Source organism: Microchirus variegatus (genome assembly GCF_963457635.1).
Source record: "Microchirus variegatus genome assembly, chromosome: 17".
Lineage (NCBI taxonomy): Eukaryota > Metazoa > Chordata > Actinopteri > Pleuronectiformes > Soleidae > Microchirus > Microchirus variegatus.
The window spans coordinates 12,222,662-12,249,157 of NC_139818.1; the positions used below are offsets into that span (position 1 = coordinate 12,222,662).

Consider the following 26,496-nt stretch of genomic DNA (forward strand, 5'->3'; position numbering starts at 1 on the left):
GGGGGAAATTAATGTTTTCAGTGTTTATATATAAAATTAGTGGCTCAATAACCACTTATTTACCTGCATTATTATATTCATAATTAATAATAATTGTATGCTTTATATGTAAAATCTGTTTCAGCTAAGTAAACAATAATAAGAAGTCAACTATTTAGGGTGGCTCAAATTTGTGTTTTCCTTCAGATTACTATTATTATATATGTGGCTTTCCGGTCATTTTTGAGTGGGTTAACATGCATAACATCTCTGGAACCTTGGCACGGAGGTCAAATCTGGCAATTGCGATATTTCCATAGTGCTTGGATCCATCCATGCACCAGGAAGTATTAATATTTCCAATATTTACATAAATGTGCCACTTTATGTCAGTTTTGGTGCCACAGGGAAAAAAAAAAACACCTTGAGAAACATCGTGACTCATCACCACCACCACAAGTCAGTCAGCGCAACACATCTTTACACTGTAGTGAGGAAATCCGCTCGATAGCAAACATTCAAACAACACGTTGCTGTCGAAAGCTCGGATCACCTCTCCAACAGGTGAACTGAAACAAGGAAAGCGGCTCACGTTAAGCAGAGCTGCAGTAGAACGTTTTCTAACTCCCATAAAGCTCCTCTCTTGTGCATGCGGCTGTAAAGGCCGAGCACACAGACTCCCTCTGCTGAGCGTCACCCGAGTGCAGATATTCAACACTGTAATTGAGGGTGACAGTTGGGATGTCCTCACTGACCACGGGGACATTTGGGCTGCGGCACGTAACCCCAATCTGCAGCAGAGGCCGGCGCGGGAGAGGGCTCCGGCTGCATTGTCAGTTGTGAGGACTCAAAAGGGAAAAACAAATCCTCTCACTGGAGCTTTAATGAGGAACGAGTCAACAAAACGCAATGCACTTCACAAGGCAGCAGTTGTTCGTGTTGTTACGTTAATAATTCAAGATTTTGGTTAAAAAAATAATAATCAGAATTTAGATTTTCTTTCAGTACATCTACATTTACATTTTATTGCCAGGTCACATTATGAATAGAAACATTCATGTCTTTCACTTCAAAAAGGGAAAATACAGGAATGTAAATGTATAGCATTAAAATAATACTTCTTAAATCTTTTGGCTTAGCATATACACTACAAAATATGAGATATAGTTTCCTGCCTCATATTGAGGATCCAACTCTGTTTGTGAAGCACACTGAAAACTGGGTTTTTGCTGCCAGACATGAGATTATAAAGCACTGCCGTATTCAGGATGCGACTAAATGTATAATATATAATGTACAATATCTTGCAACTTATATACTTGTGAGTGAGTGAATGAGGCCTCTGGGTAATGGAGTACCTGCTGCCAGACACTGCAGGCTTGCTGACTGCAGTGAGGGCCACAGGGGGGGGAACAGGAAGTGAAACAGCTGGTAAATCTGGTAAAGAGGCAGGGTGGCAGGCCTGGAGGTCTGCAAGAACCCCGGAGGAGGAAGAGCAGGAGGAGGAGAGGCAGAAAAGAGCTGCAGCAGCAACACTTCTTTTTCTTTTTTTTTTTTGTACAGATGACTGATCCATCCAGAGGCAATAATATGAGAGAGACGGGAACTTTTTATACTAAGATACCACCTGAGAAAATATTGAGCTCTTGAAGTAACACCAACGTTAAAATACAGTGGTGTAAATAGGTCGAGCGAAGTCATCTGTGGACTTTTCACAGGAGGCAGATTTATTCCCAATAATCCTCCTCTTCCTCACATATACTTCACACATCGGTATAGCCAGATTATTATTTTTTTTTATTATTATTATTATTATTTGTTCCACTCAGCTCCACTCTGCTCACATATCCTGATATATACACTAGAACAGTATTTCTGATTTTCCTCCAAGTACTACCAGAGGAAGCTCGCATACCACTGATGGTACCGTAGTTTGAGAACCATGGCCTTAAACAATAAACATAGTGTTTAAGTACAATATATACATCATGTCTAATAGTATTGTGTGTATACAGACACAGGGGTGAATTTTATGTTTTGGGGGGAAATGGTCCAGTTGAAATCGATTGATTACAGAATTTAAGATTAAAATATTTTTCATGTTGTAGTGTATTGACTTGAGTTTTTTTTAATAAAATTACATTTTCATGTATTTTAATGCAGTTTTAAGACTCGGTTTTTAAGTTAAAAGAATTTTAAATACATACAATGAGCTCTACATGCACCTTTGAGATGTCCTGCTTACATTTTAAAGCTTTTAATGCGTCATATTTACTATACAAAGTACTGTCTTGCTCATACTTATACTTGATCAAGTGCTGATACTGTACTGCAATTTGCAGACAATGCTTTTATTTACTCATTTTTACGCAGAAGTTGAACTAGTGTTAGTGTTTTTCTCTTTTTTCTTGACAAAATGACCTGATCACTGATTCCCATGCTGGGAATAATTCTAGTCTTTTAATAGAGAGGTGCAAGATGTGTTCAAAATGTGTCACACAAATAAAACTGTAACATTAAACAGAAAATAAACATGGCACAGTAACACACACACACGTTTGCAGTCGTGATCCTGATTGATCGACAGTCTTATGTTGAACAACTGTTCTCTATTATTTGCAAACCTCAGCAGCGAGTGCTGTGTTGTTGAGTGAGGATCTACAGTGACGTGTGTGTGTGTGTGTTTCTGGTTAAAAGCGATGCAGACTCCGCAGAGTTAAACAGCTTTACAAAGAAGAGTGAGGTCATGCCGGACCTTTCATTTATAATAAGAATTAGTTAGCCACAAGCCAGTGCACATAAGTCAAAAGGAGCTGTGGGAGTACAGCAGGTGGGGGGTCCAGCAGGGTTGAGGCCTTTGTGTGTGAGTGTGCATATATGTGTGTGTGTAACTATTGTGTGTCCTCAGCAAACACTGATCCTCAATCCTTTCTTCATTCATTATTATTGCAGCAGCTACAGCAAGTGGTACATGTTTAATAAAAGTAAATACACGTATCTCTCCATTAACCCGCTTCAAAGAGATGAAACCCATAATGAGGGATCGGCGCCTTTCTTTTCTTTTTTTTTTTTTTACACAAAATCACTTCGACATCTCGTCTAATTTCTTCGAAATATGCCAGTGCAAAGATGCCACAGAAGTCATTTTCACCTGCAAAGCGGCTTCTACTGTAACGAGGGATTAAACCAATCTAATCTTCTCTCCCTTTTGTTAAGCAGTTTATAATTTTTTTTTTTTTTATAATTGTCTTATGTAAGAGGAGACTCTCGTACATCAAACCTCATTAAGGTTTGTGCAAACTTTACAGTTCCAGAGTTTCAAAAGATTCTATGGTCAATCCTCGCCAATACCTGATCAATATTAACCCCGATTTGAATCAAGTGATCAGTTCAGGGCATCAATCATTTCAGCTTCACCTGAACTGGACAGTTTACTCTTCATTCTGACCTTTAAAAAACAACAATAAGACACTAAATTTTGTAGTTTGTTATTTTAATAGGTGACTGAATAAGAAGTGGTTATTTTAACATTAAGTTAACAAATGCAAAGGACTTTTTTTTAATCACCCAGTAGCAGCCCTCGGTCTTTTTTTCCATCACATGTTGACTCTGATGATGATAATAACGGCCTCTGTTGGGGCCCATTTTTGTATATTCTGGGATACAGTTGGCAGTGACTGCCAGCAGCTCTGTGACTGTTGCTTTATGTTCCCTTTAAAGCCCTCTTTCAGAGAGGCGCCACTTCGGAGAACTCTCTGTACAGCAATGATAGTCTCATTAGCTGCTTCCTAGCCTTTGTTGTTGTTTTTTTTACAAGAGAGATGTGTGTCCACGTTCTCATTAAAAGATGGGCTTCTTTATATTGTCTGCTTCCTCTGACATTCCGTAAACACCAGTAAATCAAGCTATTTATTTTTTCCACTGCCCCCCCCCCTTTTTTTTTGGGTTTTGCTGCTAAAACAAAAAGCCTGTTGATTTCTGTTTACATGAGAAAACAGTATTTCCTGCTTTTATTGGACTAGAAATATAACATTCTTGATTAATTCTCTTGATCAAAGATCACGTCATACAAGTTTGACTCTTGTTGACTAAAATACATCACTTGATTATACCGGAGACAAAGATTCATGGGGGTTTTTATCCCAACGTGACACGAAAACCTGATGTGAATCTTCTTTTCCATCAGCTCAGTTTCTTCGAACCCAAACAGAAAAGCCGCTTGTCCTTGTCTTTATCTGGCACAGGAACAAAGTCATTTGTGAATGACTCCTTTGCTTGCAAGAGTATTAAATTTAGCATGACAGGGACACCTTCATGTTTGCTACAACAACAACCAAAAATCTTTGACCTCCATTTTGCAGGCTATATGCAGAATGGGGCAATTTATCACGAGCCAAAAAATCTCAGCACCCTAATTAATTACAACTAAGTAAAGAATGTTTGGAGAGCCAAATTGCTTTAATTCCCCAAACGCCGACTGAAAGTCATTCATTATCAAATGTGTGCTCAAAGGTTAGTTTGCTTTTGTGAAGACGAAATAAGCATTAATTTCGATGCCTGAGCCGGTGCTTTCCCCTGTGGGAAGAGAGAGGCGAGCAGTTTGTCATGAAGCCACACATCACTGACGGCAGCTTTGCTGTCTGATCATTGCTCGATGCTCACTGGACAACAGCGGGGGTTGGATACTTTCCGTCTAGTTCACCTTAAATGAATTTTTAAATGTGAGTCGATGTTGGGTGAAGTTTTGTTTCGAGCGGGACAAAGGAGAGTATGGAAGCAGGCACTTGAGGAGGAGGAGGAGTGTCATTGACACACTGGGCTTCAAGCCTTTGGATGCCTCCATTAACAGGCCCAGCAGGGAATATGTTTAAGGAGTCTTCAGTATGCAGTCATTGAGTGGAGCTGTGTAAAACTCCCACTGAATGCTCAAGGGAATCCACCCGGCCGCTCGTGAGAGGCTCTGAAGTCTAAAGTAGTGTCAAGAAAACAGGTGGGCTTGGGCTAATTTCAGGAAATACAGAGAGCTTCTTATAGAAATAGTGAACAATTGGCCGTATCGGGGGCCATCTCTCCATTTATTTCTCAAAATACACAAAAAAAAAAAGTTCTGAACTCCTCCTTCCGCTATTCATAAATTCACCCACGGCCCACACTATTTGAATTTTAAGCAGTCTGAATGAACAAGAATAAGAAGCACTTGAGATGAAATCCATCTCTCGAAGGGAATTCATCAAAGAAATTACTTCCCATATCAACAATAGAAATTACCTCACAATATGCAATTGTCCTATCCACATATTCATGGAACCCTTTGGTGTTTTTATGGGGTAAGAGGGACTATTTAGCAGGTAATACAGCATTAATGTGGGGGAGTGGGAGAGAGAAAAAAGGCTGCTTTAATGGAAGAAGCTTCTTGCCTCTGAATTTCGATGATGTGCACAATGCCCTTAAATCCCTTTCTTATTTGAGGCTGCTTTTGCAGGTGCTTTTCAGCCTTATTAGGATAAGCAGAGGACACAGAAGATTTCTATCGCTCAAGTCTTTCACTTCATTGAGAATCCCAATCTCTGGCAAAGTGCACTTCATTAATCATTCATTTTTAATAGATTATGCAAATTGCGGGGACATAAAATCAACAAGATCAATAACTTTGGGGCTTTTAATTGGTGTAGGAAAAACATTTTAAGGATGAACGTAATCTCCAACTCTTTCCCCCGTAAAGACACAATTAATTTTAAATTGGATCTGGGCCTAAATACTGTAGATAATTTGCCACTTCTGCTTGGCTTAAAATTCCTCTGGTAGGCTTATCACTCGCAAGTAAACTGTGATACTCAGCCATTAGAGAAACCACACACCTGAATATCACCCAGACAGGCAGAGGAGCCACTAACCAAATACTAATTACAGAGTGGAAGTCAGATTGATGTTTGGACCAATAGTTTGACCTCTGCGTGCTTTATTTCTCCACTGACAGTGAGATTTAACAACAAAGAAGGGCGCTGGATAAACACAGTGTATTTACTGATACAAAAGAAAGTAATGTGCTTTCTCACGTACACACAAACTCACACTCACACAGTCGGTACTTTTACATGACCTCTTTCAACTAAAATCGGACGTTTAAAGTACTTATAAACATGTAAGTGCGATTTAATTTAAACTAAGTTGGACTAACACAGCCAGATAATGTGATGACTGCATGTATATGTTAGACGCAAACCAATCTGGCTTATAGGTGCTATAGGCATGCTCCTTAATTCCCACAACCCGGACTTTCACGCGGAAATTATGGAAGAAGGTGGTGCACGGAAGAAAGGGGTATGCAAAACATTGAAGTGAATGGACGCTAGAGACAAATGGAATTGTGCTCGACAAGCTTAAGTTGATCTGAGCAACCTGAAAAAGTGCCTAAAACCAATAAAACAGCATATTTAAGCTAAAACCATTGCTTGCCAGTGTTTAAAATTGAGCAAATGTAGCATTTATCGGTGAAGTTGCATGTTGCAGCTGAACATCCTTCACCTATGTAGCCTTCAGTTAGCGTTAGAGTCTTATAAAGTCTTATTCTGAGGTAATGAAGTATAGTCATAATTGTGCCTTAAAGTAAATTCTTCAACTGTGCATGGAAATGTACTGACGGATAATGCACACAATCCCATCTTTCTTTGCACCTGTAACGCAGGAAGCAGAGCCTCTCCGCAGAGAGAGAGACCGAACCATCTAAAATATCCCAGGTGCAGACAAAGCCGCCTGCAGAGCCGGACCTGCTTTCTCCAGGGTCATCAGTGCACAAAGGACAAACACACACCTTTCTTCTCAGGAGGCCTGCCTTACAGGGAAAATCTACCTCCCACATATTAATGAGAAAAGGGCTCTTTATTTTCTCGTAAGACTGCTTGGCTATATCATCTGAGAAGGGGGGCTGCTGCAATTTTCAATCACCCTGTCCTCCCCCATGCAGAACTCGTTGCCTTTGATGGCTGCTGCATAATTATATGAATTTTTAATAAAAGCTCTGTGTATTAATCTCGGGGGCCCCGCGACAGTCATCGTAAACTTTCAGTAAACTTAACCTTCTTCTTGGTAATACGGCAACAACGAAACAATATTTCAATTAGCCAGACAGTCATTAACTGTGACAAGGAGAGGAGACGGAGAGAGAGAGGGGGGGTGAAAGAGAGAGAGAGAGAGAAGGAGAGAGGGGGAGGAGGGAGAAATAAATGATCATGGTGTTAGAGTTAGGCGGCAGAAATGCCAGAGTGTATTTACCGAGGCACATTACTCGTGCTTTGAGACACACAAACTGTCTCCTGGCAAACAAATCACAGGAGCAACACAGCAGCAGCCAACAAGCAGTCAGTGCTGCATGGTGGCTCCTTATTTTTTTTTTTTTATTATTATTATTTCTTTCTTTTTTTTTTTTTTTGCAGAGACCTTGCTCTGATACACAGTCATAGTTCTGATGTGCTGACACCAAAAGGTCCTTGTCCAGCGGTGACTGAACAGTCCGCCACCACCCCCTAATCATCCTCATCGCCCTGCTTGCTCAGCAAAAAAAAAAAAAAAAGAAGCAGCAGACGGACGACAGCTGCTCAGCTTTAAACACATCATCGTACCACCACCTTTTCAGCTCAGAGTTGAAACGGTATTAAAAAAGTCTTCACACATAACTTTTTGGGTTTGCTTTTATTATTATCCTTCTGTTCTTTGCTCTCTCTTTTTTCTTTTTTATTACCGTCAATTGCACAAACATGCTTAGCATTGATTCTCTCGTTACATTAATCTTCAAAACCGCTCAGCTGAAGCTGTGGCTCGGCAGCGTTACGGACGTTACTGTAAATTCACTTGATCTTACCTACAGGGTAGCTTTGCGACACACTGGGGCCCAGGTCTGGGTTGGCGCTAGAGGATAAACTGGGCTTGACTTCGTCCAGGCTGGAATTCAGGGCAGGGAGCGAGTACTCATTAGCCTGGGAAAAGGACAGTTGAATCATTACACAAGCAAACAATACCTAGATGGAAATCCTCCCTTCTCCTCCTCCATTAAGCGCTCCACACAGGCCGGTGCGAGTATAAATTTGTATGAGGGCATTGTGTGTGTGTGTGTGTGTGTGTCCAGGCTGCAGGGTGGCAGTTCAAGCATATCATGAATGTATTTTGGTATTGTCTGAGAGGAAGTGGGATTTTGAGATGAGTGAAAAGCCAAGGCGTCAGCTGGCCCTTTGTGCTTGACTGCAGTCGTACCCCTGATCAGCCAAGGGAGAAAGCAGTTCTGCTTTGTTACCGACGCACCATGTGGTCCTGTTTGAGAGGCACCATTCACCTTTAAAAACATTTTTTTTTTTCGTTTTTTGCGTTTTAATTTAGAGTCTAAAACCACCTTTAAATGTCATTACCTCTTATCTCTGAATCACTTGTGTACGACCTGTGCTCTTTTGTTGCTGGTAAACCGTTTGAAGTTTGTGTGTGTTCAGAAGCTGTCGTAAAGGAACAGTTCACCCAAATCACAAAGAACAATCAGCAATGTAGATAATGCTGGGTCTGTTTGCAAGAGCTTTGAGTTCGCCACATCTGTAACTTCCACCTTAACTCCACTTAAGGTGGAAGTGAAGTCAAATCTGTGCATTGCCTTTGATAAAATGGAGGGGTTTTCTTGGAATCATTTGAAATAGGCCATAAAAAAAGCCTTTCTTGAGTCTTAGATAAGTATTATTTCTGCACAACACAGCTGCAATCTTTAACAAAATACAGTTTAAAATGTGTAGAATTATGATTTACATGCACATGTAATGCTCTAGTGTCAGTTCTTTCTATACTGACATTTGATGCAAAGCCCTTTAACAGCCTCATCTCTGTCTAGAGACAATACCTTGTTTGATACGCCGTATAATCCACATCTAGGCTAGGTGTGTTCATGTGGATTATCTCTGTTGTGGAAAGTAATCCAGTGTCTCTTGATAAAATAAATAAATAAATGATTTGAGTTCCTCAGAGAAAATCCCACTAACCTCTGAGGTAGAGGCAGAAGCGTCTAAAACTCTCAATCAAGGGTCTTTTTTGTGACATGGATGAACTGATCATTAAAAAAAAATCCTCTAATCTCTCTCCACTTTGTCTTTCGTCATGTTTCCTTTTATAAATCCACTAAAATGACTAAGATGTTAGCAGTTTTTTTTTTTTTCCTTTTAATGAGATGAGACTTCCGGAGTTCGAGTGTTGACAATGTTTGTCCACAGAAGCCCCCGAGTGACTCCGTGGGCCGCGCTCCCACAGGGGGGGACGCCTGTGACCCCGCTCTTGTCTGCCGCTATCACCGATAAACTGTAATTGTCTGCTACAACTGTTCACTCGCACAATGTCGGATGTTTTCCTCTATTCTCAGCGGCTTCAGACGCCAAACAGACGTTTTATCATGCAGATAAAGGGCAGGAGGGGGGAGGGGGGAGGGGAGGGGGGCTGAAAAGATAGGTCTGAAAAGGATGACCAAATGGCTGGCAGAAGTGTGGGAGGGGTGAATCCATTGAGTTTTGCATCTCCAGAATGGCTTTTTAATGCCTCACTACAGAGCCCAGACACTGGCTAATAGGGCCACATTTTCCAGCAGTGGAGAAAAAAAAAAAAAAAAAAAAAAAACACAAGGCACCCACAAAAGGGAAAGTGCTCTGATTAATATTGCATTAAATTAAAGCTGATTTTTCTGGACTGTTCTTGGCCCTCACTCTTTTTTTTTTTTTTTTTTTCCTTACTCACTCACCCACCCTTTTTTCTTGAGCCTAACCCCTTTTCCCTCTGCCTTTTAATACTCTCCCTGACGTTCTTTGTGATTGCAAGTCATTTCCAATTCGTTTTGGTATTGATCTTCCCGTAGAAATCAGTTTTGTAATTAGCTGCAAATTAGGCCCTCTTCTGGAGGTGAGGCCTGTCCCACTGATTTATCACCTGCGTAATTTGCCCCGATTGGAGAGAAATTAAAATGAACTCAATTAGGTGACTGCTTTTGCTTTATGGGCACCAACTTGTAGTTTGGTGGGAGAAATTAATAGTCTCTTGTTGTTTAATAGTATAATGAAAGTAAATAAAGGTTATCCATTGTAATAAGCCCAGAGCTTTTAATAAGCAGTGGTTTCTGGCTGTCGTTTTGGTGTGTGGGGCGGGCGGCTGTTTCCCAAATGCTTCTTGATGTTTGAGATGATGGATGGCGACTGAGGGTTTTAATATGAGCGGCAGTGAGAATACACGCAGGCAAATGTTTTCCCATACGTTGGTTTCGTGAATACATGTTATAATAAAGGTAGCTTTTCATTAAACATCAACATATGACAACACAATTGGAAAATAAATGGCACGAGGCAAACAGCGGCAGTTGAATAACACAGCAAAAAAATGAAGAAAAATCTAGGTATTGATTAATTCCACGTTGCCTTACTGTTATTCTCAATTATAAGGGATACAAAGAATGTGTTTTTCATCACAAAATCAATAGTGTGTGGGAGTTTTTTTCCTTTTGATCCCCCCAGCATTATACATGCTGAGCTCTAATCCGCAGCACTTTGGCCATCTCTGGTGTTTGTTTAATTAGCTTTCGTTTGTTTTGGGAATATTTGTGACAAAAAAATCTTTTTCTTTAGCTTGATTGAGCATCACATGCACATTTTGTTTCGCTGTGTTTGTGTATAAGAAGCAAAACAAAAAAAAAACCACACAAAAACAACAGTGAGCTGCAGAGCGACTAACCTGTTCGGGTTTGATGTGCTCCGATGTCGGGAAGACGTCAGGGTATGGAGGGCGCTCAAAGACCCGGTCCAACGCTTCCAGCTGCTGCTGAGTGAAGGCATCTGCCCTCAGGTGTTTCCGTAAACTCTCCACACTACCCTGAGAATCACTGTTTGGGCCAGAACCATCTGAACCATCTACAAGAAGAGAGAGCAACAGTCGAGATACTGACCCCGAGAAGCTGGCCTATGTGCACTTTATATTCCTCTCATGTTTTTTTTTTTTTTTTTTTTTGGTACCACCTCTGTGGAGGAATCTGAGGAAGACAGAAAGGCATGGAATGCAGCTTTTTTTCAGCACCTGGAGGGAGCCACTGGCCACGTCCTACTCACTTTGCCTTATCCTCTCTCCCACTCTTCAGTATTAACACTGCTGTGATCTAAAGGCCCTTTGGCAAGTATTTATACATGTTGTGGTAAAAGCATGTATAGTAATGAAAACAACAGATAGACCATTTTAGTGCTTATTTTTTCCCCCAGTCAAAGTTTTTTTTCTTCAACTGTTTTTTTTTTTTTTAAACACAATTTCCTTTCTACAATTCAATACTGCTTTCATTCTCTGTGAGTGTGAGGTTCCATTTGGAAACAGCAGCAGAGGACAAGAGGCTGAATAAAATCCTACATTCTAGTTCAATCATCCTGCTCTCCAAACATCGGAATTTTCTCCCGACTCCTGACCTCATTACCCAACTGTTGGGAGAAGGGATGCCTTGGCTTTTGCAGGTATCACTTGCGTGCAACACTTTGAATCCTTTTACAGAGCATTCTGCCATACCTCCATCCCTCTTTTTTCCCCATCACCCCCCCCCCCCCCACCTCTCCTGGCTGCAGTGGCTGTGTCTGCTGGTCTCCTCCCCAGATCCCAGAAAGCTTCAGCTCCCTTACAAATCTGTCATTCTAAATTTGCTGCAGATTATGTTCTCCCCTCAGTGGGAGTGCGGTGATATATGATATGCAAGGCCCCTATTGATTGCCTGATCTGGTGGCAAGAGGGAGCTGAAATGAACTTGAAATGAACATCATGCCTCAACTCATTGTGCGTATAATACTCTACTTAATCCCACATTTTTCTCTGCCATGGAATTCAATTGATCAATCATGTCTGTGTGATAGTACCATTTGGGAGGGTTATTGCCATCCTATTCTGCTGCTTGACCTTTTTTCACAGGCTGAAGCCATGAGGATGAACCCGACTCTTGCACGAAGAACTGAAGGAGCTATAAAAGAGAATGTGTGCGCGTGCATGTGCGTGCTTCAGTATTATTTGCCGGTCTGCGTAACCTTAAATTGCACTGATAGTTTATAATAAATACGTTATAAGATTGCTAACAATATCATGTTCATTATTTATTCTATTTCCAGTGCGCAGTTTTACTGCATTGGTGCTAATTTACAAGCGCTGCATGACTCAATACTCCCGATCGTTATCCGTGCAAATACTGATCTTAATAAGATCAGACTTAGTGAGTGATTGATTATCAGTTTCTTTGTCTATGTTGTTATAAAAATCGATGGTTTTTGCTTTCGTGAACATTTATACCGTGATGGTGACGCTTGAATTTCTGGTGGCACAGAAATATTAGTTTGTGTTACATTATAATTCCACGATTGAGGTGGAAGATTTTGTACCAGACTTGGTGGAAATCCTTCTTTGGATATGATTATATTGTTATTGGCCAAAGCCACGTGACATGAAACACCTAAGCCTCAACATGTCAGAACTGGAATTATTTTTTGCTTATTTAAACCATAATAATGCCCAGAAAATGAGTAAATACTTTACCCAGAATAATTTGCAGTATCTGGTACTTTACTGCATGTTAAAATTTTGTATTTTGTATTAACAATTTAAAATGAAGAAAAACAAAAAATTAAATATCGACACCCGATTTCGTTAAATTTGAAATTTGAACAGTGTAAAACATATTTAAAACAACATTGTATTGGAGTCTTTGTAAACTATGTACAGGCGTTTTTCCAACTCTCTCCTCTCTGGTGACAAATTTGTCTTCCTGCAACAGAGAAATTACCGTAATGACCATGTTTGCTTTGACGTGCAACTCCTCAGCTTTCAGAAACTGTTGGAATTTTTCCGATGGCACAAACCCCCGCGTAACTATACGGTAATGCAAAGTGCGCTTGTGCAAACGCGCTTGTGTGTTAATTGTTGTGAAGATAAACAGTTTTTATGAAACACCAGGTGTTTTCTGCATCTGCTCGCTCCATCTTAACTACCCTTAATGATGAAATATTTGCTCAAACTGAGAAAATCAAACCCAATTTTTGTGCACAACCTTGCATTTGCATTTCTTGTTGCATCTTCACATTTTCTTTTCGTCGTATTTCCATTTCCTGCACTGTTGCTCATGTGTGAGGGTTCGGGCACGTTCAGCCGGACACTCCGCACGTTTCATGGCCTTCACCTGTGATAGCTGCTGCTTGTCACTTTATCAAACCCCATTGTTCTCTTTGCTACCAAAGCAAATAGAGTCATTAATTACTCTCCATCAGCCAGCCCAAGCGACAACACCTGATCAATACCCTCCACCATATTTGTCATTCACCGCTGCAGAATACACTTCCCACACACAAGACAAACCATCCTGGGTCAACCTACACACTCTGCCTCCCACTCACATCGAGGACAGTCCCATTTGCCCTCCCAGCTACTGATTCCCACCTGACAAATCAGCGACAACCGTGTTTAGTTGATGAAGATGATTCTGGAGACATTTATGACAATTACCCGGGAGCATATTGCCTCATTATGATTCGTTAAATGGTATGAATCGGTATATGTGTATATTAATCATTTTCTAGTTTGTCTCCCCAAGATTAATGATGCTTATGCTTAAAAATAACCTGCAACCTCCTCCAGTGGTAAAAACTATGACTCGTGTCCGTCAGCAGCCCCAGAGGAGGGATTATGTTTGACATTATCATAAAGCCGCATATTATCAACAATGGGTGCCTGACCTTTGGCGAAAAGTCCCTTCACCTTGATGAAGGAGTCCTCAAGTTGCTTTTGTGGTGATAAGAATGGCACAGATCTCCTGGAGGGCGTCTCTGTTGTTGTTCGCAACACTCACTCGCTGTTTAAAGTGGATTATGATCGCTGGTTGAGAGGTGGTCACAAATCTTGACAATGACAATCCGAATTTGGCCATATAATAACTGGCAGTTTAGGCATGTTAATGTGTTTGTGTGGGCAGGAGACCTCACTGGTCAACAGTGATGAAACCTTACTGGAGTATTCAGTGCATAATATGCACAAATGTTCAATTGTTATAGAGAAATATGACATGTCATGCTTCTTTCAAGTGTCTATAAACACTTATAAACTAGATGCCATATTTTTGGACCCTTCCAAATCTGCCCATTCCGCAGCATTGACGCTTATCTTTGACCACAGTGCATGTTACTCGCTTTGCTTATCTCGCTCTGTGGTTGTTTATTGATCATCACCGAGGAGTTGAGCGTATTCATTTTGACATCAGTCTGTATTAACACTCCGGTAACGAGGGAGCAGCCTCTATCAGATCAGATAACCAGCTCTATAAAGCAGACTCCTCTCTGCGGGTTTGGCACCCAGAGGTCACGACCCCCAGCAGGAGGCTTTAGCCAGAGCAACAACGGTGTCTGGGAGCGAGTCTGATCGACGGCCCACCAAACAAAAACAGAAAAGCTATCATGAATGCGGCGCAGATTAAGGATGAATAGTAGTTTTTGTGAAATTGCAAAGAAGAAGGATTTCAGAGTGAGAGTCAAATCCCTTTAATGCCATTAAAAGTCCTTGTTAGGAGCTCGAGGAGTTTAGCTGGCGCCTTAAGGTCATGGAAAAAAGCCCACACTTCCCAAAAGTCTTCTCCTTGTTTAAATAACACGTCAACATACATATGAGTCCTGTTCCCTCAACTCACTGTCAGGTATTTCACAATCATTTCCCGCCTGATTCGATTCCTGGCTAAATGAAATCAAATTAAAACTCATTTGCATCAAATTGGATGAACTCAGCTGCATTTTGATTTTCTAAGTGAATGTTTTGATTATGTAAACATAAATGAAATCAACTTTAGCAAAACCGTGATTAGTGCTGAGAGGAATTAAACGCTAGATCAATTAAAAAATATATTTTTGTAGCTTCTAAAATAGGAGGGTGTTTGCAGCTCCTCATGGAATATTCCTTCTATATAAATTGAATTATTTGGGGGTTTAAAGTGTTTGTCAAACAAGACAAGGTGAAATGAAGATGTCATCCTGGGAATTAAAAAAAAAAACGTGATGGACACTTTTGTACATTCTGGCAAAAATGAAGAATTTAGAAAAAACTTGATTTAGAATGACATTAGGCCGCGATGTTCCCAAAAGCCCGTAAAGGCTTTATTAACCCAATTCTGGAGGTTGCACTTGACATTTGCTGCACTCTGAGTTCCTGTGTTGATTCTTCCTCTCGCCCCCAAAACAGATGCTGATACACAGAGCGGGGTGTGACGGCGGCTCGCTCCATCACTCATCTCCATCCGCACGCGCCGGTTCAGTCCTCATGACGCATCGGAGACGAGAAATAATTAATTCAACAGCTACTGAAGCACAGAATCACATCCATTCTGACTGCCACTCGCTATTGTTGTTGGCTCTTGAAATATATGATGATCGTCTTATCATGAAATTTCTCTCTGGGTATTTCTGTCATAAATCACCAAGAAAGGTCGACACAAAGCAGGGGGTGGGGGGGGGGGGAGCGTTCGGAGCGGTTTGAAATTAAGAATTAAGCTACAGGTCTGATTGTGCGACGCCCTGAAAAGGACGTCTGATATGACTTTGAAAGACCGGACACACTTCATGGACACTGCGTGTTCTCAACAGACCTCCGAGCTGTGTGTGCGCAGGTCAATTCACACCGCTCACACATTCTGTACTAACAAGAAGGTGAACAAAAACACCCCGTGAAAGCAGTTTTGTACTTAAACATCAGACGCTTTTATGACGCGTATTTCTTTCTTTTTTTCCCCTCCATTTCACCTTCAGTGAAGCAGTGGAATCTTCTCCTTTGTCTTTTCTGAGGCCTACAGTGTCAGGAGCAGTGGGGGTGGTGGAGTGGGGATGCAGGAGTGAGGGGCGAGTGATGAGGTGCGTGGACGTTAATGTGTGAGGTAATAGCTTTTCTATGCAGAACTGCAGATTCTAATATACAGTATGTCACGTTGTAAAACATGCAGACAGCTGTGGTCACCAAAGACCTCATCTCCAGGGGTCTCTCTCGCTCTCTCGCTCTCTCTCTCTCTCGTTCTTGGTCCATCTGCAACAATGGCTGCCAAGTGTAACATGCTACTTTTAATTTGCAGTAACACGTGACGAGAGCAAATTAATGGCTCTTATGACACCTGTGTCCCTGAAGCTCCTCTCGCCGAGACCCAGTGTACATAACGTGTGTCACACTACATTATCTCTACATCCCTCCTGTAATGGGGGGGGGGGGGGGACCTTTTTTAAGGGCACTGCTGACTTGGAAACTCAGGAGCTGTCGGAGCTGCTTGGCCGAGAGCCACAGCCACAGCCTAAAACAAATACTCCGGGCTAACACGGTCAATCCATTTCAGCGTGGGTTGTGTTGCTTCTCTGTTCTAACCCTTCTTCTCCTTGCTTCCCCGCTGCCTTTTGCTTCACTTTGGTTCATGTTTTTCAGCCTTTGTGAGAGTAGCTGCTTTTGCCCATAATCATCATGAGGCTTATCAAGTTGAATATAGGACTCAGGCGAGCCACTGTGCTGTGAGGAAATTTAATCCCACCATTTACTGACTGTCGACTACTGCCCACTGAGCGGAGCACAAAACACAAACGAGGCGAAATTGAAACGACTCGAGCCCCCCCCCCCCCGAAAAAGATCTCCTTTGAAATGAAAATGTTTATGAAACATGAAGGTTTTAACTTATAAACTATTGGATATTGGATAAAAAGCATGATCGCACATATAAAAATATGGGATCTTTGATGGTTTTATTTCATTTGTATACAGCCCCCCCCCCAAATAAATAGAACATTGTAATTTGATCAATCCCACTGGCTCTGTGGTCCGAATTCCAAAATGTACAAGTTCATGAATGAAACTGGATTTCTTCTTCTTCCTCTGCATCTTAAATCCTCGCTACAACCATACACGTGATTTCAAAGTAGCGATATATTTGATCTTTAAAAACAGTATTGTATACTTGTGAATTTAGTTGATTAATTCTGCTTATTTTAAACACTACACCCTCTAAACCAAGCCTGCATTATTGTTAATGACAAACTATAGCCGCATCTTAAATTTCAAAATAAAAGCACTCACTATTTTCCCAATAACGCTGGATTTCCATTTCAACTTTTACGTAACTCGTGGTTGCAAACATCACAAAAACCTTCACAGCCTCAAAACATTACATACATTTGTGTGTGTCCTGTAGCTATAGGGGTTCAGTGTCAGCGCATCAGATGCAAAACCATGACATTTGTGGATTTCCTTTGGCACGGTTCACTTTAAAAGAGGACAGCAACAGGACAGCAGTGTCTACAGGGTAACTTTGGATATAATATACTATTCCTACAAACTGTAGCTGGAGGCGAGACATTGCTTTTGCAGCCATGTGTGCATGCGTGTGTGTGTGTGTGTGTGTGTAGGAGTGTGTGTGTGTGTGTAGCTGATGCCTGGGGTTTATGTTTTGGAAAGATAAAGTATCCCTGACCCCGTGGTTCCAGGTAGGCACCAGCTGGCTGCTGAGAGAGTATATAAGAACCACCTCCCCACTCCATACCCCACCCCCACTACACCCTCAGTACAAGTACACACACACACACACACACATGCACACACAGCTTTCTTCTCTTTTATTGTAATACTGGCCGAGCACCTAAATCAAAGAAATGGCAGCACATCAGGGGAATCATTTGAGACTGAATAGCCATAGAAACATGGCGCTGTCACCTGGAGGACCTCCACAAAACAGGCCAGCTCTCCTCCTCACACACACACACACACACACACACACACACACACACACACACACACACACACACACACACACACACACACACACACACACACACACACACACACACACACACACACACACACACACACACGCATACCTTAGTCCTCTCCATGCCCTTTAATACCTCTTTGCCCTTCACTAGCAATCTGCATAGAAATGTGTGCATTCTATCATTCAGTGACTAGACATTACACTCTGGCTAATACGAGAGGTCCTCGAACGGCTGAAAATGAACCCTTGAAAATACCAGACGTTTGCATTATGCCTTTGCGATTGCATATCTTATAGGGAAAGACTTGATTATGTCATTTGCCATGTCCACGTCATGCTGGCTTTTATATCTTTGCCAGGAAATCTACCTCTGACAGGTCATTAGTCATCCCCCCCCCCACCACCTCTCCCCACACGCACATAAAACATCAATTCCACTCAATATCCCGCAAACCCCGGTGCTTCTCAACAAACACCAGAACAAAGAAGACGCTATGTAAACTGCCGCCGTGCTCTGATTAGCTCTCATTCCAGAGCACTGCAGAAATAAGGCACTCATTCCCCACCCTGTTTGAGATAACTGCCCCTTTTTCAGCGGCCGCATCATCCCTCCATACCCGCACACGCCTCGTAACACGAGTGCATCTGTTTAGCTATTCTCATCAGCTGCTTATGTACTGACATTAAGGAAGCCTATTGCTTACAGAACCAATAATCTACATCGCCTCAGGCCCCCTTATATCCACTAACCTACTACCTCTGTAGCAGCAGAAGTGGAGCCACTTTAGTTGAGGGAGAGGAGGGGAGGAAAAAAAAGGAAAAAGAAAAGCCCTCCACAGAGCTATAGCAGCTCTCTTGACTGACCTGGGTGGTTGGCTACATCATCTTGACATGTAATTATCTAAAGCCCTTTAATCACTTCCATAAAGATTAATTGCAGGAGACAACAGCGGAGGTCGTGTCTTCAAATCAAAAGACTCCTTGGCAGATTGACACAGCGGTGTAGCAGAGTTCAGACTTAGGTGTTTTATAAGGGTCATCTACAGGAACTGAAGCAGGTTTTAATGCTGTAATTGCAAGCTCAGCAAAGTGAATTTTATACCATAAAGCTGCTTCTTCTTCTTTTCCTTCTCCTCCTGATTTTTTTATTTATTAATTTTTTTAATATAAAGCATTTCAGATTTTTTTTTTCTCTGCATGCTAATGATTAATTCAGGTCATGTTTTTTATTTTTTTTGTCCCCTTGTCATCAAAAGAAACTTTCTTACCTTCATCTCTTTTCCTCTTTTCGCCATTTGCTCGTGGAATACCCAGAATCCCGTTGATGGAGTAGGATCCTGCAGGGTCATTGGAGGCGCTGGTTACAGGTGGAGAGGCTGTGCTTGGTACTGTAATAATAATAATAATAATAACAATAATAATCAGAAGTTGTTCCCGAGTTTTGCTGATATGCATGTATGTATTCATTTAGTAAATCTTTATCTCATGGAAATTGCTGTTTTAGCCATTCAAAGTCATGGAAACGTTCATTAAAAGTCATCATAAATGGGATATTATCCTCAAAGTGGGTTCTCGTATCATACGTATCGGATGCACTGACCTATAGTGTGGCCCGGTGTTGACAGGGACGTCCCATCAGGAGACGGATGGAAAGGTTGTTGGACTTTTGTTCGGATGATCCTGTGAATGAAATTCAGGTTGTCACTGGTGCAGCTGGAGACTTGCCCTTAATTTCATCTGAACTGTTGCTATGGAGATAGCAGTGTGTGTGTGTGTGTGTGTGTGTGTGATTAAGATATCAAACACAACTCATAGGCAAAGCAGGGGATCTGGTCAGTGGTTCTACCTCAAAGGTGAGGTATGGAGGAAAAGTCTTCATTGCACTTTTGGTCTGAGTGATCTTGCAAACAAAGCATGAAATCACATCAATTCACCTCAATGATCGGCTTCACTGACTCTACCTGGCCCACACTAATCAGCTCTCCCTCCTCTCTCTCTCCCCCTCTCTTCCTCCCCCACTGTGGAAGGGGAAGAGGGGGGGTGGGGGGGTCTCACTGGGGCCGTATAGTAGCCCTTTGCTTCCCAGATCAAACATCTCTGTAGAACCAGCGGCCCCCGTGTGCCAGTGTGGATGAGGTTGTATTGATCGGGGGCTTGGGCAGAAAAAGTTGGGGATTAGTCACACGGGCAAACAGATGCAAATAGAAAGCTATAAATTATATGTGACAGGAAAGCAATAGTTCCTTATTGCCTTGCACAAGCTTACGCCAGCATTAGATTCCTTTAATCTGAATGGCACTTGGGGAGAAAGGGAGCTGTCACAATAATTTGTAAACTTTAAAACTATTCATCATGAGTGCAGGGGGGAAAGAGGTCAGCTTAGGTCGATAGAACCTTGATAATTTTTGCATATGGGTTACATTTTGTTCAGTTTTTTCTTTGCAAATTTAAATTCAATCCAATGAGATAAAACAGATTTTTTTTTTTTTTTAAAAAAGGGAATGTTTGGAGGATGAGAATAAAAGGAGAGTTCTGTTTTTTGGTGTAAAATAAAAAATCTGCCGTTGCGTAAACTTTTTTAAAAAATGACGTCATTATGTTGGTAACACACAAATTAATTCAGGTCATTAAGATAGCAGTTAGTTATATGAACGCTATTTCATTTAACTTTGAATTAACTTCATTAATTGGTGCATTACCGATTTAAGTTTTCCAACATTATCTTTAGATTCAAATCAAACAAACAAAAACGCACACTCCTCTCCTTTTATTGCCATACTCCATATTATGCGTATCCATGTCAGATGATTTGGATATTGATGTTACTGCTGGTGCCAGAAGGCTGCAGAGGAATAAATCCAACACTGTCACAAACAAAGAGAGAGAGAACTCCCCTCGGAGGCAAAGCTACCTAACAACAAGCTTTTCCACACAGCGCATATTGACGTTTTAATTTTTTTCACTTCTCCCCATAACAGTTATTCGACCCCTTGACTTGTGCGCGCTACATAAATCCAAAGACTTTATTTGGTATCCATGTTCTTGATATTGAATAAGCAATTTGGGAGAATGAATTAATGGCTTGGCTCTTGCAGAAAATCCCCTGAAGAAATATTAAAATAGCTTTACTTCTGAATCAATAATATCAAGCACCATTGAGGAGGCTTTTTTCTTTTTTTTGTTTCATGTCCAGCAGCAGGGGTAGTGTTACTTGTTGTTTGTGGTGGCCCTGGCGTGTAGTACAACACCATCTCTGTAGCATTTAATAATGCATGCAGGGGAAAGGTGTTTAAATGGAGCGTCCTCTTTTGTCAACAGTCCTGAGGTCAGACTGTCTGCCACAGAAACCCACGGCTGGCCCCACTCAGAGCCACCCAACTGGAAAAGACTTTGGCTCCAGTGGTTTTTTTTTTTCTTTTTTGAATTGTCTTAATGGAAAAGCCTCATTAAAACTCCTTATAATGAGACAAAAGACTCCATTTTTTATGTTTCTTTTTCAGTCTCAAAACATAATCTGGAGTCAAGTAATGATGTTTTTGTAAAAATATTATTTTTGTTTGATGGCAGACTGCTCCTTTAGGAATCCAAACATGTATTGAAATACTTAGCTGCGTCTAAACCAAAACAAATGCTCGCATACACACAGTCTTCTCATTATGTGCATGCTCCATTTAGTGTGTGTGTGTGTGTGTGTGTGTCATTGCATTATAGAGTGGCACATTGAAATCTTACATTTCTTCTGCCGCAAAAAAAATATTCAGCATTAAGCCATAATAGAAATTCAAAGTAGCTTTCATATTTGGCTGATAGAATTACAGCTCTTTGTGTTCACAATTTAATTTCCCACATAAACAAAGACACATAAGGCTCTCTCCCCCCCCCTCCCCTCCCCTCGTGCATCGAAACCCCAACGTAGAAACGCTTTAATTGGAAGTGAGAAAAAAAAGAAGAGAAAATTATAAGGCTCTTTTAATGATATTAATGTACATTTAGAATTTATCACATACATGTGTCTGAGCCGCCTTAAATGGGGCTTTTTAAGCAGCCACGAAGCATGAAATGAATTTTCTTCTGCCTTTCTCTATTTAAAAGATGTCTTGTGTGGAGCTGTCCATGCTCTCCCATCAGCTCATTAAAATGTAATGCTGATGCTGGCTCTATGGAACAGTGCCTCTTAACCAAAGTTCATCACCGGGGATCTCTGGGTGGGGGGGGTTTGGGGTGGGGGGGGTTTGGGGGGGGGGGTTGAGGTGGAGAGTGGGGCGTGTGGGGTTGGGTTAGTGGGGGTGTCCTGGGTCCTCCTGTAACTGCCACTCTCCAACTATCCTGCTGTTTATGACTTCCTTTAAGAAGATGTTTCAGCATGAGTAATGAGACTTGAGATGTTGAATTTAGGATAAGTGAAAATCATTTATTGATCCCCCCCCCCTCCACACACAGGGGGAACATTATTGTGTTGCTGGATATTTTGTTGCGTTACTCTTTTATTTACTTATTTATTTGCTCTGATAAGTTGTCTTATACTGCATGTGTATATGTTTTATAATAATATATTATGGCATCATCAAGGCAAAATACATTATTTTTTAAATTTTTTTTGCAATTTTGCAGAATTGTGACGTACAGCAACTTGACTTTTGCATTATTGCATTTTTAAAACCAGGAGCTTGATTTTTAAAAACAATTATTATTATTATTATTATTATTATATTATTATTATTAATAATGTGTAGATAGGAGATGTATATATATATATTGTTATCTATGCACACCTTCCTCCATTTTCCTCTATCAGATCATTTCTTCTAATTAAATTAAGGCAGAAAACGGCAAATAATGAGCATTAATGTGAAACAGAAAGAGATTTTGATGCATCACATTTTTTTTTAAATTAATTAATTAGGAAGATTTTTGTGATGCAGGTTTTTTTTTTTTTTTTTTTTACATAATACAGCATCAGCCTTCAGTTTCCCTTATTCAGGTCACTTATTTTAAACATAGTGTTCGAGAGAACCAAATAAAGAACTTTAGTGATCAAGAAAAATAATTTTAGTATTGGATGATTTTTTTTATTTTTTTTTTGCAAAGGTGCAGCATTTACACATTTTCCCTTTCAGGATATTTTTCGTCTATTTTTCAAAATAAAATCTTGCTGAAAAGACAGTTCTCTCTCTCTCTCTCCCCCCTCTCTCCCTGTGTGTATGTGTGTGTGCGGCACATTAGATGTGCTAAAGAAAACTGGCCTGCTTTATAGCACCACGGGATCTGGTCACCGAATATTGATCGGTTTTCATCTCGACAGATTCACTCAGTCCTGGATGTACTGCTGCTGATTGTTGAGGGAGTTTGGTGTGAAAGATTGAATTGCACCTCTGAGACCGCGGGCAGCCTCAACGTGCTGGCCAACACAAAGTTGGTCAAACAATATGCTGCTGCTGCTGCTATTATATATCTATATATATAGATATTATATATCTATATATATAGATATATAATCTGACCAATGGGTCTCAGTTTGCGCTCAGCCCGGTGCTACCCCCGTTTAATCCAACTAAATGAAGAAAAAAAATCTGCGTAATCTGCATAATGCACATTTTATTCGTTTGTTCCCTACCGGTTAATCGATGAAACGCTGGGCACAGTGTCGTTGTCGCAGATGCCCTCTGCCAGCAGTCTGTCTCTGATCTCCCAGGCAAACATGGTGGGATTCTGTCTCTTGTAGTCTGCGATTTTGTCCACCACCTTTGGCGTGGCCACCTTAGGTTTGGAGCCACCGATCACTCCCGGTTTGATGCTGCCAGTCTCGTAGTATCTGCCAAATCATTATCGTTTGAAAAAATATTTAAGACACAACATTGCCGACATGCCAAATCAAGCGTTTAATATGTTGATTTTCCTAAGTGTCCAAAAAAAAAAAAAAAAAAAAAGAGTCAAACTTTTGTTGGATGATTCCACGCGCGTTATGACTCCAAACAAAAACACATGTGCGTCAAAAGGAATTTAAATGTATTGCAATTCAAAAACAATAGTATAGTTTAATAACTAAAAGCAGATTATTGGAGGTTCACCACTACATTGTTCTGTCTCTTTTGCACCTGCAGTGTGCGCCTCACCTGCCCAGGATCTTGCTGACGCAGCCGTGACTGACCCGCAGCTGCCTGGAGATGTCGCAGGGTCGGACTCCCTGGTGCGCCAGCTCCACTATCCGCTGCCTCACCACGTCCGGGAGCGGTCTGCCGTTCACAAACACGCCGCCGAGCTGGTTCACACCTCCGTGCCCTACGTGGGATACAACAGCAGCACACACACAAACGTAACATTACATAAAGTCGCTCCACAAGGGTGGGAGACCAGGAAGCAGGTGAGTGGTTTATTTATTTATTTATTTTTGTCTTAAATATAGTATAATATGACACAATTGCATTCTATTAAATACGTAAAATACATTTTAAAACGTATTTTTCTCTGACTAAAAATAGTTTACATTATTATTATTATTATTATTATTTTTAAATGTATATAATTTTTTACACAACATTTTATAAATACATTTTATTTATGGCCATATTATATTATAATACCGGCAGTCATTTGACTTTATTCCATGTGTTTGTGTGATGTCAAACTAATTATATTGATATTATAACAAATAAACCCATATAAATTAATGTGGTTTTTTTTTACAAAAACAAAACTGAAAAAAAATTCTCGCGCACGTGTTTGTCCTTTGTCCATGCTTGTCGTTTTTAATGTTTGATTAAATTCAAATTTAAAATGTAGCTGCAATGCTATCTTTGCAATAATTCAATTAAATTAAGCAAAAACACTGAGCTGCTGCACATGCTCATCATGCAGCTTGTTACATGTTTTAATTTTTTCATCTGTTACTGTAATGAACATTAAATCCAATCAACATCAAACACAATGTCAAGGCTGCCATTTCATTTATGGAAACAATTAAGAATAAAAAAATACGTATTTAATCGGAGTTTTTCACAGTAAAAAAAAGACACTTTATATGTTTTTTTCTTTTCCTCAGCAGCTCATGTTTGTTATTAAGTTACAAGCTCCTTCGTTTTCCCTGCACGCTCATTTTAAATAATTGAGCGGGTTTGATTACTCATATTACATATTATTTAGTCAACGAAGAGTCCATCAATTATTCACACACACGCACCAAATTACAAGCAGACCACACGTGCACGTGGACCTGGTGTGGGTCTCACTGTTATTTGGATAATGTGAATAATACATGTGTGTAACTAAAGTGTCCTGACTTATTAGGCCCACACACACACACACAAACACACACACACAGCGCGGGAAGCTGCAGGCTGATACACGTGTAAATGCCGGAGTTTACCTGCCAACGCGTGTTCTTTGTTTACTATATGACAAGTTTAATTTGTGCACATCACTGCTCTGCACTGACAAGTGTCTCTCACGGCTGAACCGAGTGAGGTGTGAGATCTCGCATCACAAACAGGAGCAGCCTTGTGTGTCCACGTTTGCGTCTTCTTTTCGCGTGTGTGTCAGTTTATTATAGCTCGTAACTTGCGCGCAAAGGCGCAAGATGTTTTTTTTATTATTATTTTTGCGCACAAAAACCACCGGCTCTGCGCTCCGCCGCAGGCCTTTGTGTTTTTTTTCTTTTTTTTTTCTTACGCAGAAATGATGAAACACACTTGTTCTCTTGATTGTTTATGTAAGAGCTGCAGTGTGGAGGAGAGAGACCAACTCGCGTTGTGCTACTTACGGTGCATCGCGGTGAAGGGATCTGCTTTGCAGTGAATATCCATTGGATAGTAAAGGAAAGACAGATAATCAACTGAATTCGCCGTTTCGCCTTCCGAGCAAGGATGAAAATGTGAAGAAGAAAAAAGGGGGTCGATTCAACTCGATGGAGGGACTTTAGTTTGCCCCCCCACCTCCACGTCTGCAGCACACCGAGGTGATGGCAACTTCTTCCCCCCAAAAGTTGCCTTTCTTTTCTGTTCTTCAGCAGTCCGGAGCTGGAGCGGAGGTTTGGCAGGTGCGCAGCATGACCGAACGCTTCCTTCAGCTGGGTACGACCTGTGCGCGCTCACTCAGTCTATCGGTATTTTTTTTGTTGTTGTCAGAGCCTGTGTTGAGCGCAGGTGTAATTCTCACAGCATGTCAGCGCGGGTTTTCTCTCTTTTGAACGGAATGAAGCGTTCAGGTTCCAGCGTGCAGCGGGAAGGGCCCGGGTATCTCCTCAGTCCTGGTGGCCTTGATTCACGCGTCACACACGCGGCGCATGAGACACTTGCGCACGCATCGGTGTTTTCCTCTTGCGCGCTGGATGCGTGAGGCTGGATCTTTGGGGCTGGGAATGAAGCCTCTCTCTGTGTCTGTGGTTCTAAAAGCTGCAACCCTCCCCTCCTCTCCTCTCTCCCTCCTCCTCCTCCCCCCCCCTCCTCCTCCCCCCTCTGCAGACCCCCCTTTTTGCTTATATGGATGACTTGTCAGACAAAGGCAATAGATGCCAACACTTTGTGATTCGCCAACGCTAAAAAAAAAAAAGAGGAGGGGGGGTTGTTGGTCCAAATGAGGAGGTCTCAGGTTGTGACACACCGGCAGGAAGAGGAGGGTTAGATAAATAGGAGTTAAGAAATATCCTAGTTTATTAGACGTTATAACAGCTGTGAACTTTTTAATCAATGAAAGAGCGTTTAATTTATTTTTTTTTGTCTTCCTTTATT

General features: G+C 41.1%; 1 protein-coding gene across 4 annotated transcripts in view; it reads right to left on the reverse strand.

Annotated features, from left to right (window-relative positions):
• The window catches only part of pax2b (paired box 2b), a gene marked incomplete at both ends in the record, with an annotated part of 29,685 nt that extends 4,113 nt beyond the window's left edge, over positions 1-25,572 (reverse strand). For 2 of the 4 annotated variants that reach the window (XM_083903819.1, XM_083903820.1), the window contains 7 exons: positions 7,838-7,952; positions 10,717-10,892; positions 19,042-19,161; positions 19,374-19,453; positions 23,388-23,585; positions 23,887-24,052; positions 25,530-25,572. In XM_083903819.1, coding sequence (XP_083759945.1) covers positions 7,838-7,952; positions 10,717-10,892; positions 19,042-19,161; positions 19,374-19,453; positions 23,388-23,585; positions 23,887-24,052; positions 25,530-25,572 — 898 coding nt within the window. Of the gene's footprint in view, positions 1-7,837; positions 7,953-10,716; positions 10,942-19,033; positions 19,162-19,373; positions 19,454-23,387; positions 23,586-23,886; positions 24,053-25,529 lie in introns of all 4 variants that reach the window. The other 2 variants (XM_083903817.1, XM_083903818.1) reach the window with 1 other exon arrangement.
• Between the last annotated feature and the right edge of the window lie 924 nt (positions 25,573-26,496).